This window comes from Culex quinquefasciatus, chromosome 3 (genome assembly GCF_015732765.1).
Source record: "Culex quinquefasciatus strain JHB chromosome 3, VPISU_Cqui_1.0_pri_paternal, whole genome shotgun sequence".
Lineage (NCBI taxonomy): Eukaryota > Metazoa > Arthropoda > Insecta > Diptera > Culicidae > Culex > Culex quinquefasciatus.
The window spans coordinates 119,739,428-119,755,309 of record NC_051863.1 but is presented as its reverse complement, the minus strand read 5'-3'; the positions used below and the strand labels follow the sequence as shown (position 1 = coordinate 119,755,309).

At 40.1% G+C, this 15,882-nt stretch overlaps 2 protein-coding genes across 2 annotated transcripts in view; both read left to right on the top strand.

Moving 5' to 3' along the window:
* Positions 1-3,714: 3,714 nt before the first annotated feature.
* On the top strand, positions 3,715-4,461 carry LOC119769222 (cyclic nucleotide-gated cation channel alpha-3-like). Its single transcript, XM_038261146.1, has one exon. The coding sequence runs from the start codon at positions 3,715-3,717 to the stop codon at positions 4,459-4,461; it is 747 nt and encodes a 248-aa protein (XP_038117074.1).
* LOC6038593 (potassium/sodium hyperpolarization-activated cyclic nucleotide-gated channel 1) overlaps positions 4,439-15,882 on the top strand; it is a 128,460-nt gene continuing 117,016 nt past the window's right edge. Inside the window, exon 1 of the mRNA XM_038262326.1 lies at positions 4,439-4,560. Within this exon, the coding sequence (XP_038118254.1) occupies positions 4,485-4,560 (76 nt within the window). The 5' untranslated portion in view covers positions 4,439-4,484. The remainder of the gene's footprint in view (positions 4,561-15,882) is intronic.

Sequence of the window (15,882 nt, the reverse complement as noted above, 5' to 3'; positions counted from 1 at the left end):
AAGTACGTCACGTTCTGAGGGAAGTGGGGGGTTTTGAGAAAGCGTGAAATTGCGTGTTAAAAGCATAGGAAATCGTGACAAGGGGGTGGAGTAAATTTTGGCTGATTTTAATGTGACGTACTTAATGGATGACACCTTATCTACATCCACGTAGACACTTTTTTGAAAATTCTAGACCCACCCACCTCCCTTGCTGACAATTGTTCATGCAAAAAATGTTTTTATGGAGCATAGACAATCGCTAAGGGAGCGTTATTTTATTACGTAACGCAAAAAATCGAATTTTTAGACCCCCCCCCCTCGTAACAAAATTTTCATATAAATTTTAAAAAAATTATATGGAGCGTAACACGGCCTCCAACCCCCCTCCCCCCACCGCGTTACGTAATAAAATAACGCTCCTAATACCTTCCCCCTTAAAGTATCCATGTGGACAATGCATTACGGGATCCACTCAGCTATCAAAATAGCTGGCACAAAAAAATAAAGCCAGCTTTGATCGAGCAATGTATACATACATCATTGGGCAGGAAAAGTAGTGATTTTTTATTGCTATTTTTACGGCCAAATGATGTTTGTGGTTTAAAATCGTAGAGAATAGGAAAAAACAAGAAATTTTGTAGGGGCCACATTTTTATTGTACTTTTTAACAGTTTTTACAGAGCAGACCTCAAAATAGTCATTTTAAATTGAAAAAATGAACAAAAACAGAAAATCGTGTCTACAGCAAAATCACCTCAATGGCGTATACATCATATCGCCGTAAAACGGCAGTGGAGTGGGGATGATTTTAGATACATCAATCTCACGTCTCTCGATCGACTGATTGGGAAACGTTCGTTCATCCAACCAGCGTGCAGCAAAAAGAGGGGAAATTTGCCGAGAGGGGAATTCGTCACGTAACGTTTTCGCTTCGCGAAAATTTTGGATTGACACCACGTATAGAAACCTTAGGACAAAGTTCTTTGTCAAAAAAATCTCTTATTTTTTCGAGTGATTTTATAGCCTTGCTTCAGTAAGGTGAAGAAGGCAAAAAACGGGCTTTTTTGTAAACATTTTTAAAAGGTCCATCGTCATATTTCATTTAGGGGTGTATTCACACTTTCCCATCAATATACTCAAAATTGCATTTTTGCCAACGTTCCACGCTACTTAAAAGTTTTCAAACCAATATTTTCAGGTTTCTGGTTTTCTTTGTAATTATTCTAAACGAAAAGCTGAATGATTTTTAAGCAATATAGAAAAAAACTTTTTATGGCACAACTTCGATTTCAATTCCAGTCACTGTTGGAGTTAAGTTCTTTAACTCACTGCTGTATAACAAAGCTTACAGCAGCCTTCTTATTGACGATTAGGCCAGCTTATTATGAAGCCCCGTGGAGTGATGCAGAAGTGCGCCTGGACTTGCCGTGGAGATAATAACAAGTTGTCGAAGTCGTCGGATCGAATGTTGGGAAAGAGGAAGTTCATCAAATAAGGAAAATCTATAAGATCACAATCCCGAGCATGGGTAAATAACAAGGGAAATGCGTAATAATACCTTTCTCTGGTATCAATACCAAATTTTGGTATTCCTGGACCCTTTAAAATTTGTCTTGAGGATTATGCAAGAACAAAATGTGGTATCATACCAATTTAAGGTATTGTTTTGATATTGCAAAATTGTAGAATTTGTCAATGATCGAACACCACATTTTGGTATTCTATTACAGTATTTTATCAAATTCCTCTGCAACTATGGAAAAATTTTGACCAATTTTGACAAAATAATTAATTTTGTGCTATAATGATGTCTCAAAGCGAATGCTTTCATTCAAAACCGGAAATTTCAAACTTGATTTTAAACATTTTTGATACACCCCCTATAGAAATGACTTGAAATTGTGGAAAATATTCTAAGTCAGGATGGCACATTTTGGTATTATTTTGGTATTAAAGTGTTTTATCAAATTCCTCTGAAACTATGGGAAAATTTTGACCAATTTTGACAAAATAATTAATTTTGCGCTAAAATGATGTCTCAAAGCGAATGCTTTCATTCAAAACCGGAAATTTCAAATTTGATTTTAAACATTTTTGATATACCGCCTAAAGAAATGACTTGAAATTGTGGAAAATGGAAATGTTCAGGATGCCACATTATGGTATTGAAGGGTTTCATCAAATTCTTCTGAAACTATGAGAATTTTTTATTAATTTTGACGAGATAATTAATTTTGCGCTAAAATGACTTGAAACCCAAGAATGTTAAAGATGATTTTAAAAATTAGTGTCATATACCCACTAATATTTTTTTCAAAAACATTGAAATATCTCTAAGTCGGGATATCCAAATACTTTGAAAAACGAGTCAATCGACAGATTAATGAATTTTGGTGAATTTCAATTCAGTTTCATTTTAATAATACTTATTTTTCAATCTTGTTATTTTTCAGAAGCTTCAAGAACTTCAAGCACAGGCCGTTCATCAATGACAAATGCATTCGGTGTGGTGAAGAATATCACTAAGAACAACATGGAATCATCAGGTGAGTAGATTTGGCTGTTGCATATGAATAATTTCCGTTTTTCACTAACTGCAACTGCTGCACTAAAATGGTATGAAAATACCAAATTTTGGTATTACCTGTTCAAATACCAGCGACCATAATGTGATCTTGGTTGCCCAGTAATAGATGGTAAAATACCATGAAATCATACCAAAATCATGTATGTGAAAGACCACAGAAATACCAAAATATGATTTTCCAAGGGCGCGGGAATACCTAAAAATAAAACCATGGCAATACCAAGTTTTGGTATTCAAACAATGTTCAAAAATCCAGAAGACCTCAACTTGGTAATGAAATGGTTTTATTTTGAGGTATTATTTTACCCTTAGAATAACATGGTTTGGTATTGTTGTGCCCTTACACATACAAGATTTTGGTATGATTTCATGGTATTTTACCATCTATTACTGGGCAACCAAGGGCACATTTTGGTCGTTGTTATTTGCCCAAGTAATATCAAAATTTGGTATTCCCGTATTATTTACCCCTGCTCGGAATGTTATCCTCACAAATGAAGAGAGATTAACAATATTCACAGATAGAGAGCGCTATGATTTGATTTTCTTTCAATTTCAAATTATTTTAGAATTAATCGGGCGGAAACAAGCATTCCAAAACAAACAGAGTTTTTATTCATATTGGTTTCGTCGAAATTCTAATAAGGATTGTTTGTTTACATGTAGGTTAGTCAATAAATAGACCGCTGTTTTTTTTTATCTAACTTTCCTTTTCTGTGTGCAGTTTGATATGACAGCATAGCCGTAAACCACGCCCCCTAATTTACGTTGTATCTTTTGTCAACTACATTTGTTCAACTTACTCTGATGACTTGCAACTTTTGCTGGCAAGTTGTACAACAGAAAAAGTGCGCTTTTTCCAAAGTACAGGAGTTGTAGAACAAGTTGTGGTAACGAGGCCGATCGGTTATACAACCAGTTAGGAAATACGTTTGTCTAGCTTGGGGACCGAATAGAAATTGGAGCATTTCAAAATTAATCAAAAACTTACTAAAAACCCCATGAGAATTTAGAAAGAAATCCTCTTGTTCGATTAAAATATCAGCTTTTATTAAATTTTTGGAGAAATAAAAGCAATTTAGTGAAATTATTTTTTAAGTTTTATCGAAAAAAGATTAACTATGGTTGGTTACAAAATTGTAACAATGTTTTTCTCCATCTTTCTCCTTGGCAGGTTCGGTCGCCGCTCGGGCTGCTCGACGTCGTCCCGCAAGTCCAACGGCCGCCGCTGGTCGTTCGTGTTCGATCCGGCGGGCCGGCTCTGCTACTACTGGTCGATGGTGGTATCGATGGCGTTCCTGTACAACTTCTGGGTGATCATCTACCGGTTCGCGTTCCAGGAGATCAACGGCGAATCGATCGTGCTGTGGTTCTGCTTGGACTACTTTTCCGACTTTCTCTACCTGGTCGACATACTGTTCCACTTCCGGACCGGGTACCTCGAGGACGGCGTGCTCCAGACGGACTCGACCAAGCTGCGGCAGCACTACATGAACTCGACGACGTTCTACATAGACTGCCTTTGTTTATTGCCGTTAGATTTTTTATACTTATCGATAGGATTCAACTCGATACTGCGATCGTTTAGGCTAGTCAAGATTTATCGATTCTGGGCCTTCATGGATCGCACCGAGCGGCACACAAACTACCCGAACCTGTTCCGTTCGACCTCACTGATACACTATCTGTTAGTTATATTTCACTGGAACGGTTGTTTATATCACATTATCTATAAGAATAACGGTTTCGGCTCCAAGAACTGGGTCTTCCACGACTCGGAATCGGCGGACGTGGTGAAGCAGTACCTGCAGAGCTACTACTGGTGCACGCTGGCACTGACCACGATCGGTGACCTGCCGCGGCCACGCTCAAGGCCGAGTACGTGTTTGTGATAGCGCAGCTGCTGTTCGGTTTGATGCTGTTTGCGACGGTCCTCGGCCACGTGGCCAACATCGTCACCTCGGTCAGTGCTGCCCGCAAGGAATTTCAAGGTAGGTGTCCTTTATCCCTCACACTCACTCCCTTGATGCTGGTCGGTCCCACGTGGTGGTGGATGGTGTTCAAATGTATGAAAAATCGAAATCGTTTGTGGAAATGCCACCAATAACGAAGAAGATGATGATGACACGCATTGTGGGCTTCCAACAGAGCAGTCAGTGGTTGTGGGGGCCATAAAATCCAATGACGGCGCCGCCGCCGTTAGCACAAGCGTTGATACGACTCGGAATGAGTTTGTTATAGGTGGCATGGTGTCAATACAGCTTGAAATCACTAGTCGTAACTTTCGTTTTTTTGCCATTTGCAAAAACTATAAACTAAGAGATTGTTACACTGTAGCCACCCTGTAAGCTAGCTGGGATAGACGTTTAGCTTTACGGCGCAAATCTAGGACGAATCGCTGCTATGTGCTGTAAATATCGAAAGATCGAACACCGAAATAAATCTCCAATTTCCCTTGCCTCATATTCCCGGAGAAGGCGGCGTCAGCTACTGGCCCTCAACAAACCGAGGGTGGCATAAATTTGAATAAAACAATAAAATAAAACTTTATACATACATCGGAAAGTCATCGGCGAGCAAGGCGTGTTACGAAACGGACGCCAGAACCTTGACCGGAACTGCGGACATGATAGCGCTATCCTCCTTTCCGTTTCCCTAACTGACCCCTACAACACAGTCTCGGGTTGCCACGTGGCTCCTCCCGTCCGGAAAAGGGATGGTTTTCCTAAATTTTACTGCCCCTTCAACGGCAGAACCAGCAGTGACGAAGCCTTTTCCACGGAAGGGGAAGTTTACACACGATACAGGAAGTTGTTCAACTTTTATGGCTTTGATGCGGAAGGGGAGGGGGAGTGTCTTTATGGAAAGGAAATTTCCCGGGAAAAGTTCAAGATTAGAGCCGTGTAAATACGCCATGTAGTGACGTGATGCAGAAAAAAAACTATCGATATGGTACCGGAACCATATACGTAAGGCCGTATGTGGGCATTACCATGTCGCCAGACTTCGGTTTGGGACTGCTAAATGACGCGGAAAGTGGATGAGTGTGTTATCCGAGCATTCGTTGGTGAAGGTTGTCTGAATCAACATGACTCGTCGCGTCCCGGCGCAAAACGCCGGCAATATTGCCCTACCTGCGGCTCAAGCAGGCAAAAAAGTGGGAATTTCCAAAAGGAAGGTTGAGGCCTCAACTGATGGCCAAAAACCGGGGATTTCCAAAAGGAAGGTGCTTTTGGAAGTGACATCGAACAGCAAAAAGACGAAAAAGAGCGACGGTACTGTACCGATGGATGAGGAGGAGGAGAACTCTTCGTCGCACGAGGAGCAGCTATTGAAGAACAACAAGTTTGCTGGACTGCCTGACGAGGACCAGGTAGCGGAAGCAAAGGAGAATGAAGTGAAACAGCGAAAGGAGAAACTGCCTCCTTTTATGTGAGGCAATCAGCAGCAACGATCGACTTTCGAGCGGGGCTGGTTGAACTCATCAAGTCTGGGAAAGTCCAAGGCAACATTCGTCTGTGTCAGGACGGATTTAAGGTGCTGGTGCAATCCAGGCAGCACTATCAACTGGTCAAGGATTACTTGACCGAAAACGAGGCGGAGTACTTTACCCATGATGTCGTCATGGATAAGCCGTACAAAATCGTCGTCAGAGGTCTGTACGACATGCCAGTGGAGGAATTAGCTGCCGAGCTAAAAGTTTTGAAACTGGATGTGTTGGCCGTGCACAAAATGAGCCGACGCAACAAAGACATCAAGTACCGTGACCAGCTCTACCTGCTGCATTTGGCTAAGGGATCGACGACGCTTCCTGAGCTGAAGGCAATTCGAGCGGTTTTCAACATTATCGTGTCGTGGGAGCGATACCGACCAGTGCATCGTGACGTCACACAATGCTTCAACTGCCTGGGTTTCGGGCACGGAGGTAAGAACTGCCACCTGAAGCGTCGTTGCGCCAAATGTGGTACCGATGCGCACATCACATCCCAGTGCATCCAAGATTCGCTGGTGAAGTGCCTCAACTGCAACGGTGAGCACTCGTCAACCGACCGAAAGTGCCCCAAGAGAGCTGAGTTCGTGAAAATTCGGCAGCAAGCATCGACGAAGAATCAGCCTCAGCGTCGTAGAACTCCTCCAGCCCTGGTGGAGCAAAATTTTCCACCTCTTCAACCGCGACGCCAGGTCCCGAACTTGGCACCGTTGCCGTTGGATCCCAGGAAGAGAGCTGAGATGAATCATCCACGGCCGGGTTCCAGCCAGGAGCCGAGACCGCCACCACCGGGCTTCAGCCAGGAGCCAAGACCAACCCAAGAACCAGCAGTTGAGGAAAATGGTAATGATCTTTACACCTCAACCGAACTCCTCAATATTTTCAAACAGATGTCCGCTGCACTGCGTGGATGCAAAACCAAGACCCAGCAGATTGAAGTGCTGACCTCGTTCGTCATCCAGTATGGATCGTAGGTCCCTCAAGCTGCTGAATTGGAACGCTTGCTCCATTAGGAGGAAGAATTTAGAGCTGGTGGATTTTCTTCGCGAGAAGGAGATCGACGTAGCTGCCATCACGGAAACTCATCTGAAGCCCGGTGAAAAAGTTTATCTGCAAAACTACAAGATCGCGACGCAGCTCGATAGGACCACCTCTGGAGGAGGAGGTGTGCTTGTCGCTGTTCATCGTGATCTCAAGCCACGCCGGCTGCCACACTTCAAGCTGGACATCATCGAGGCCGTTGGGGTGGAAATTCCCACTTCTGTTGGCCCAGTACTCTTCATTGCTGCATACTGCCCACGTCAGGTGAATTCCAGAGATGGTTCAGCAGCAAAACTGAAGAGCGATATCCAGAAGCTGACACGGCGGAGCGCAAAGTACATCATCGCTGGTGACCTCAACGCGAAGCATGAAGTTTGGGGCAACAGCAGGAGGAATCGGAACGGAGTGATTCTGCACAACGATCTGCAAAACGGATACTACAACGTTGTGAGTCCGGATCGTCCAACGAGGGTGGCTCGGTCTGGGAATCACTCAATCATCGACTTCTTCATTACCAATATGGCTGAGAACGTGGCTCATCCTGAGGTGTTTGAAGAGTTGAGTTCTGATCACTATCCGGTGGTTGTGGAGGTTGGAGCTTCCGTTACTCCGCAGCGGCAACCAACCCGGAAAGATTACCACAACGTTGACTGGCAGCAGTTTCAGCAAGTGGTAGACAGCAACATCGACTATGATCAACACCCGGAAACTTCTGCTGATATTGATCGTTCGCTGGAGGTGATCCAGCAGGCTATCAACCAAGCAGAGGCTGCCAACGTTCGGGAGGTTCCTGTTAATTTTAAGGTAACTGATATTGACGTAGATACTAAACACTTGATTAGACTTAGGAATGTTTATAGGAGACAATATCAACGGACTGGGGACTATGACAAAAAGATTTCAGTGAACAATTTGAACAAAATCATACAAGACCGACTTGACAATATCAGAAATCAAGAATTTTCAAAACATGTAAGCCAGCTTGGGAATTATTCAAAACCATTTTGGAAACTTTCAAAAGTTCTTAAAAACAAACCAAAGCCTATTCCTCCTCTTATTGTTGAGGATTCTCCTTTGATTACATCCGAGGAAAAGGCAAATGCACTTGGGCTTCATTTTGTTAGTTCACATAATCTTGGCGCTTCCATGACCAGCCGTAAAGAAACATCAGTTGCCAATAGTATTTCAACAATCAATGACTCTACCTTTGAATTTCCTGCAGATTCCCATGTTTCTGGTGAGGAAGTCAAAGTTGCAGTTAAACAAATGAAAAATATGAAAGCTCCAGGCTTTGATAACATTTTAATCTAGTGTTGAAAAAACAGAGTGATCAGTTCTTTCAACATCTAGCCAATATTTTCAATAAATGTTTGCAACTTGGTTACTTCCCCACCAATTGGAAACTGGGCAAAGTCATACCAATTTTGAAGCCTCAAAAGATCCAACATCGCCAACAAGTTATCGTCCCATTAGTCTTTTGAGTAGTCTGTCCAAACTCTTTGAGAAGGTCATCTATTCAAGGCTTTTGGATTTTACCAACGATAATAATATAATTTTGAATGAGCAGTTTGGCTTCCGAAAGGGACATAATACTGCTCATCAGCTTACGAGAGTAACTAAAATCATCAAGCAGAACAAGCTTGAGTCTAAATCAACTGCTATGGCTTTGTTGGATGTTGAGAAGGCTTTTGACAATGTTTGGCATGATGGTTTGATACATAAACTGTATTTATACGGTTTTCCAATGTATCTTATCAAAATTATCCAGCACTATCTTTCGGAGAGATCGTTCAAGGTTTTTCTGAATGGGATTGCTTCTGGATTATTCAACATTGATGCTGGGGTTCCCCAAGGAAGTATTCTTGGCCCACTTCTGTACAATATTTTTACATCTGATTTGCCTACTCTTCCTGGTAATGGTGTGTTGTCACTTTTTGCTGATGACACTGCCGTTATTTATAAGGGTAAAATAACCAGATATTTAGTTGGCCGTCTTCAGAAGGGTCTTGACGTTCTTTCCGAATACTTTGGCGACTGGAAAATTCGCATAAATGCAGCCAAAACTCAAACCATCATTTTTCCACTTTCCAAATCGGCCGATTTGTCCCAAAGGATGATGTTTTGATTAAAATGAATGATGTTTCAATACCCTGGTCAAAGGAAGTTGTCTATTTAGGTCTCATACTTGACTCGAAACTATTGTTTCGGCAGCATGTAGATAAAATATTGAACAAGTGCAGCATTCTCATCAGGTGTTTGTATCCTTTAATTAACAGAAAATCAAAGCTATCTTTGAAAAATAAGTTAGCAGTTTACAAACAAATAATTTACCCCGTTATTGAGTATGCAGTACCTGTTTGGGAGTGTTGCGCTAGAACTCATAAATTGAAGCTCCAGCGTGTCCAAAACAAGGTACTCAAAATGGTTTTGAATGTTCCTGGCTGGACAAGATCAAGTGAGGTTCATGAATTAGCAGAAGTAAAAATGTTGGATCAGAAGATTCAAGAAAAATGTTTGAAATTCAGGGAAAAATGTGCTATATCTGAATACCCCTTGATTCAAGGATTGGTTTAGTTTATGGTAAGTTTAAATTAGTTTTAGGTTAGGTTATGTTTTCTTAACATTTTTTTTCCTCATTGTACCTAGTGTTACAAAAATGATAAATCATATACTTTTTAAGTTATGAAAATGAACAGTGTTTAAATCACGAAAAGCAAACCAAAGCTGAAGAGCCACAGCTGACCACTTATTATGTAAACCAAATGTAATTATTATAAGAAAGATTCAATAAAGTATATTTAATTCAAAAAAAAAAAAAAAGACGCGGAAAGTGGATGAGTGGTTATCATTTCTCGTTGTAAAATGGGCTAGGTGACAAGCAAAAAGGAGCATTGAAATAGGACATTTTGCACTCAAAACAGCAAATACACTAAGGTGTTATCCATAGTGGGGTCATCCATCAAGCAAATGGTCTTTAAAATGCGATTTTTATGTTTTCTATTACCGTGGTCTTAATAAAATGCTTTGTTGGTAATTCACCGTCAACTCACACGAAATAGGGATAAAAATGCCCCGACCCCTCTTCGATTTTCGTGAAACATTGCTCTAATGGGTAATTGTGGTCCCTGATCACGAAATTTTTATAACTCGTGACGGAGGGGTGATACGATCCCTTTTTCAGGATTTTTAATAAGACACGTTTTCAGTGATTTGTAACTAAAAACGCGAAGAGATAGAAATTTGGTGTCAAAGGGACTTTTGTGTAATATGCCCGATTTGATGGTGTACTCAAAATAAAAAGAAAACCTATTTTTCATCCAAAAAAGTAAAAAAAAAGTTTTTAAATCTGTGCCATTTCCCGTTACTCAACTGTCATAAAGCGTGAGAGATGTCATTTTTAGAAAAATTGATCAGTTTTACTATTTTTGACCAGTTCTTTTAATTGTTAACCCCTAAAAATCAATTGTGTGCTTTTGAAAGTATTTGTTTTCATGCTCCGCAAATTTTGCATAAGAATGACCCTTTGAACGATTGTTGTGACTCATGTACTGCTTGTATGTGGGGATTTTTCTTCAAACCGGCACGTCACAACAATCGTCCAAAGGGTCATTCTTATGCAGAATTTGCGGAACATTAAAAAAAATGCTTTCAAAGGCACACGTTTGAATATTGAGGTTGAAAAACTGGTCAAAAATGGTAAAAATCATCATTTAAAAAAAACTCTAGTAATTTAGAAATCTTTTTCAAAAAACGTTGTTGTAAAATTCTGATAGCTCTTGAAGAATACATACAAATCCATTATGTTAACATATCAATTGTCTAGATCAGCGATTCTCAACGGGGGTACCGGGCCTACTTGATTAACATGGCAGGGGGTACCGGCCTAGAAGAAGGTTGAGAATCGCTGGTCTAGATAATGTCTGCTCTACAATAAAAATTGGTCAAGTTAATCACTTTTTCAAAAAAAACTTTTTGTAAAATTCTGATGGTTCGTAAAGTAAGTCAAGGACCAAAAACATTTTTTTGAAATATTTTCAAATACGAGCTTTTTGGTCCCGATATCTTCAAATCAGTAAATGCTTCATACGACCTTTTTAAATATTCAACTTGTTTTTTTTCTAATATCAACATATTTTGCCTAAAAAACTTAAATTATAACCATTCTTTTTTAAACTTGGCCCTTCAAAATTGGTTAAGCCGTTACGGAGATTTTAAATTATACTTTTCGTGAAAATCGACAAAAAATGCCATTTTTCTAACTCCCCTAATTCGCTAGGACCACCTTAATCGCCAAACAAAAAAAAAAAATAATAATACGGGTTTCATTATATTATCCCATGAGCAACTCTCTACGAAATCGGCCGATTTCGACCATATTTATTTTTTTGTATTTTTTGATTTGGCTCAAACTTTGTGGGGGTCTTCCCTATGACCAAAGAAGCTTTTTTTGTGTCATTGGTTCACCCATACAAGTCTCCATACAATTTTGGCTGCTGTCCTTACAAAATGGTACGTAAATATTCAAACAGCTGTAACTTTCGAGTGAATTTTCTGATCAAAATTGCAGGTTTTGTTTAGGACTATTGAGAAAAAATAGGTACACGAATAAAAATTGCTAAATTTTTAATCAATTTTTTTTTCACAAAAACTCAATTTCCCAAAATACGTATTTTTTTTGATTTTCGAGATTTTTTTATATAGTTTAGGAGACAAAAATACGCAACATTTGAGCTATAGAGAAACATGGCCAAAAATGTGCCGCCAAGTTATGATTTTTTGAAAAACTACTGGTTTTTGTAGAAAATTGAAATTTCATGCAAAAACAAATTTGACGTAATTTTTTAATGTAAAATTTTGCTTTAAAATTGTCTAAGAGACATTAAAGATTGGATCTTGGGTTGCTGAGATACAACCGCTTAAAGAAAAAGAAACACGAAAATTGAAGATTTCTATGTCTCACCAAAACAACCCACCATTTTCTAATGTCGATATTAAAAAAAACTAACTTAATCCACCTATGTGGTTGATGCCTTCCTCACTTTTTACCAACAATGGGTAATATGAGTGGTTTTATACACATATTTCAGCTATTTTTTTTAGGTCCAGAAAAATAAGTACACAGATATAACTTAAGTGGTCAGAACACGAGACAGAGTTGTCAGATCATCAATTTTGTGGACTCGTTAGAAAGGATTTTCGATTACCTATCCAACAATGGGTTGGATGATGGATCCGGACATCGTTTACATGCATTTAAGTGAGACCCGCCTTCTTAAAAGTACATAAATATCACTTAAGTGGTCATAACTCGAGACAGGGTTGCCAGATCTTCAATGTTGTGGACTCGTTGAAAAGGTCTCTCGATTACCTAACCAATGATTGGTCGGATGATGGATTCGGACATCGTTTACATGCATTTAAGTGAGACCCGGCTTCAAAAAAGTACATAAATATCACTTAAGTGGTCATAACTCGAGACAGGGTTGCCAGATCTTCAATGATGTGGACTCGTTAGAAAGGTCTCTCGATAACCTAACCAACGATGGGTCGGATGATGGATCCGGATATCGTTTACATGCATTTAAGTGAGATCCGGCTTCAAAAAAGTACATAAATATCACTTAAGTGGTCATAACTCGAGACAGGGTTGCCAGATCTTCACTGATGTGGACTCGTTGGAAAGGTCTCTCGATTACCTAACCAATGATTGGTCGGATGATGGATCCGGACATCGTTTACATGCATTTAGGTGAGATCCGGCTTCAAAAAAGTACATAAATATCACTTAAGTGGTCATAACTCGAGACAGGGTTGCCAGATCTTCAATGATGTGGACTCGTTAGAAAGGTCTCTCGATAACCTAACCAACCATGGATCCAGACATCGTTTACATGCATTTAAGTGAGATCCGGCTTCAAAAAAGTACATAAATATCACTTAAGTGGTTATAACTCGAGACAGGGTTGCCAAATCTTCAATGATGTGGACTCATTAGAAAGGTCTCTCGATTACCTAACCAACGATGGGTCGGATGATGGATCCGGACATCGTTTACATGCATTTAAGTGAGACCCGGCTTCAAAAAAGTACATAAATATCACTTAAGTGGTCATAACTCGAGACAGGGTTACCAGATCTTCAATGATGTGGACTCGTTAGAAAGGTCTCTCGATTACCTAACCAATGATTGGTCGGATGATGGATCCGGACATCGTTTACATGCATTTAAGTGAGACCCGGCTTCAAAAAAGTACATAAATATCACTTAAGTGGTCATAACTCGAGACAGGGTTGCCAGATCTTCAATGATGTGGACTCGTTAGAAAGGTCTCTCGATAACCTAACCAACGATGGGTCGGATGATGGATCCGGACACCGTTTACATGCATTTAAGTGAGATCCAGCTTCAAAAAAGTACATAAATATCACTTAAGTGGTCATAACTTGAGACAGGGTTGCCAGATCTTCAATGTTTTAGAATAATTGGAAAGGTCTCTCGATTACCTAACCAACGATGGGTTGGATGATGGATCTGGACATAGTTTAATTGCATTTAAGTGAGATCCGGCATCAAAATTCCAGCACCCGATTTGCAACTTTGACACTTTTTATACGTAACTTTTGAACTACTTATCGGATCTTCAAACAATTCAATAGTGCAGTATGGGGCACCAAACCGGACCGAATGCAACTTGTTTGACTCAAATCGGATCAGCCAGTGCCGAGAAAACTTGGCAAGAATTTTGAGCACCAAGGGGAATACGCACACACATACACACACACACACACAGACATTTGTTCAGTTTTCGATTCTGAGTCGATAGGTATACATGAATATAGGTCTACGAGCTGTTTTTCAAAAGTTACTTTTTCGAGCAGGATTATAGCCTTACCTCAGTGAGGAAGGCAAAACAAATTATTCGCTCTACAGCATTGCCTAGGCGTTCTCGATTGCGAGATTCCTACTCGAAACTGTAATGAAATAAAAACAATACCAAATTTCTAAATTCTACGAATTTTGCCTCCTTTTCTTATTAAGTAATCCAAAAAACCCGATTACTAAATAAGGAAAGGAATTTAGGAATTTGGTACTTTTTTTTTATTTCAGTGTAGGTGTCCGTAGGCTTGATTGTTGAGGCAATTGCAAACCTCTTTTTACACCTTAGCTTCCATCCACCCTGGGATTCGAACTGACGACCTTTGGATTGTGAGTCCAACTGCCTACCAGCGACTCCACCGAGACAGGTCCCAGTGAGCCGACTCCTACACCTGGATTGAGCTATCGACCTAACCCTTTAGTTAGACCGGGGCCAACATTTACTTCCCCATCCGACGGAAGGCGTGGTCAGACAAATCTCGTCTCGAAAAATGACACCGGGACCGTCTGGGATCGAACCCAAGCCGACTGGGTGAGAGGCAACCACGCTTACCCCTCCACCACGGTCCCGGATGCCGATATCTCATATCTATTTTGGGAAATTGAGTTTTTGTGAAAAAAAAAAAAAAAATGATTCAAAAGTCTACCATTTTTTCCATGTACTTATTTTTTCTCAATAGTCCTCAATAAGACCTACAACTTTGAAGAAGACACCAAATTGATCAGAAAATTCACTCAAAAGTTACAGCTGTTTGAATATTTACGTACCATTTTGTATGGACAGCAGCCAACATTGTAAGGAGACTTGTATGGGTGAACCAATGGCACAAAAGCTTCTTTGGTCATAGGGAAGGCCCCACAAAGTTTGAGACAATTAAAAAATACAAATAAAATCCATTTCCGGTTTTGGTAGAGAATTGCTCCCATGTCAAATTTGAGCCAAATCGGAGCACTTTGATTTGGAGACTTCCAGTTAGACGTGAAGGCGCTATACAGGCCAGACTCGACTATCGGAAGAACTCGGAAAGTTTTTTTTTTTGATAATCTAAACTTCGGATAATTTAACCAAGATTTTTTTTTACGTTGAGCATAAGTATGATCCCTACACAACGCTAAAGTGATTTAGAATGCTTAATTCCAAGGTGGCGGTGACGAAATATTGCCAATTCTACAGCTAGCGCGTGAACGGGAACAAGGCGGACTGGGGCTACAGCTACCAGCGCTGAAGTGCAAGGTATTATTGATGAACCGACACCTGACAGAGCTAGCGTCCATCCCATTTTATCGATCCTACATTGAGCAAAACAATCCCATCCCGATTATCCCTCCCACTGAATTTCCCTGCCTCAAGCAAATATTTCTAACAAAAACGTTACTTAATCCACCCTTAGGTGGTTGGCGCCTTCCTCACATTTAAAGGGTGCTATCCAAAATGCAAAAAGTGCGTTAATATCACTTAAGTGCTTATAACTTTTGATAGGTTTGTCAGATCTCCAAAGTTTTTGGACGCGTTAGAAAGGTCTTTTGAATACCTATCCAACGATAGGTCGCATGAGAGGTCCAGACAGCATTTTCATCTAAATATCTGAGATCCAGCCTCGAAAAAGTAAGTAAATAACACTTAAGTGCTTGTAACTTTTGATAAGGTTGTCAGATCTTCAATGTTTTGAACGCATTGGAAAGCTCTTTTGAATACCTATCCAACGATAGGTTGCACGAGAGATCCGGACAACATGTTCATCAACATATCTGAGATCCGGCCTCCAAAAAGCGTATAAATAACACTTAAGTGCTTATAACTTTTGATAGATTTGTCAGATCTTCAATGTCTTGAACGCGTTGTAAAGGTCTTTTAAATACCTTTCTGAAAATGCATAGCATGACGGGTTTTCTTACAAAAACCAC

Coding starts and splice junctions, on each gene's coding strand:
- LOC119769222 (XM_038261146.1), top strand. CDS start 3,715: ATGTTTTTCTCCATCTTTCTCCTTGGCAGGTTCGGTCGCCGCTCGGGC.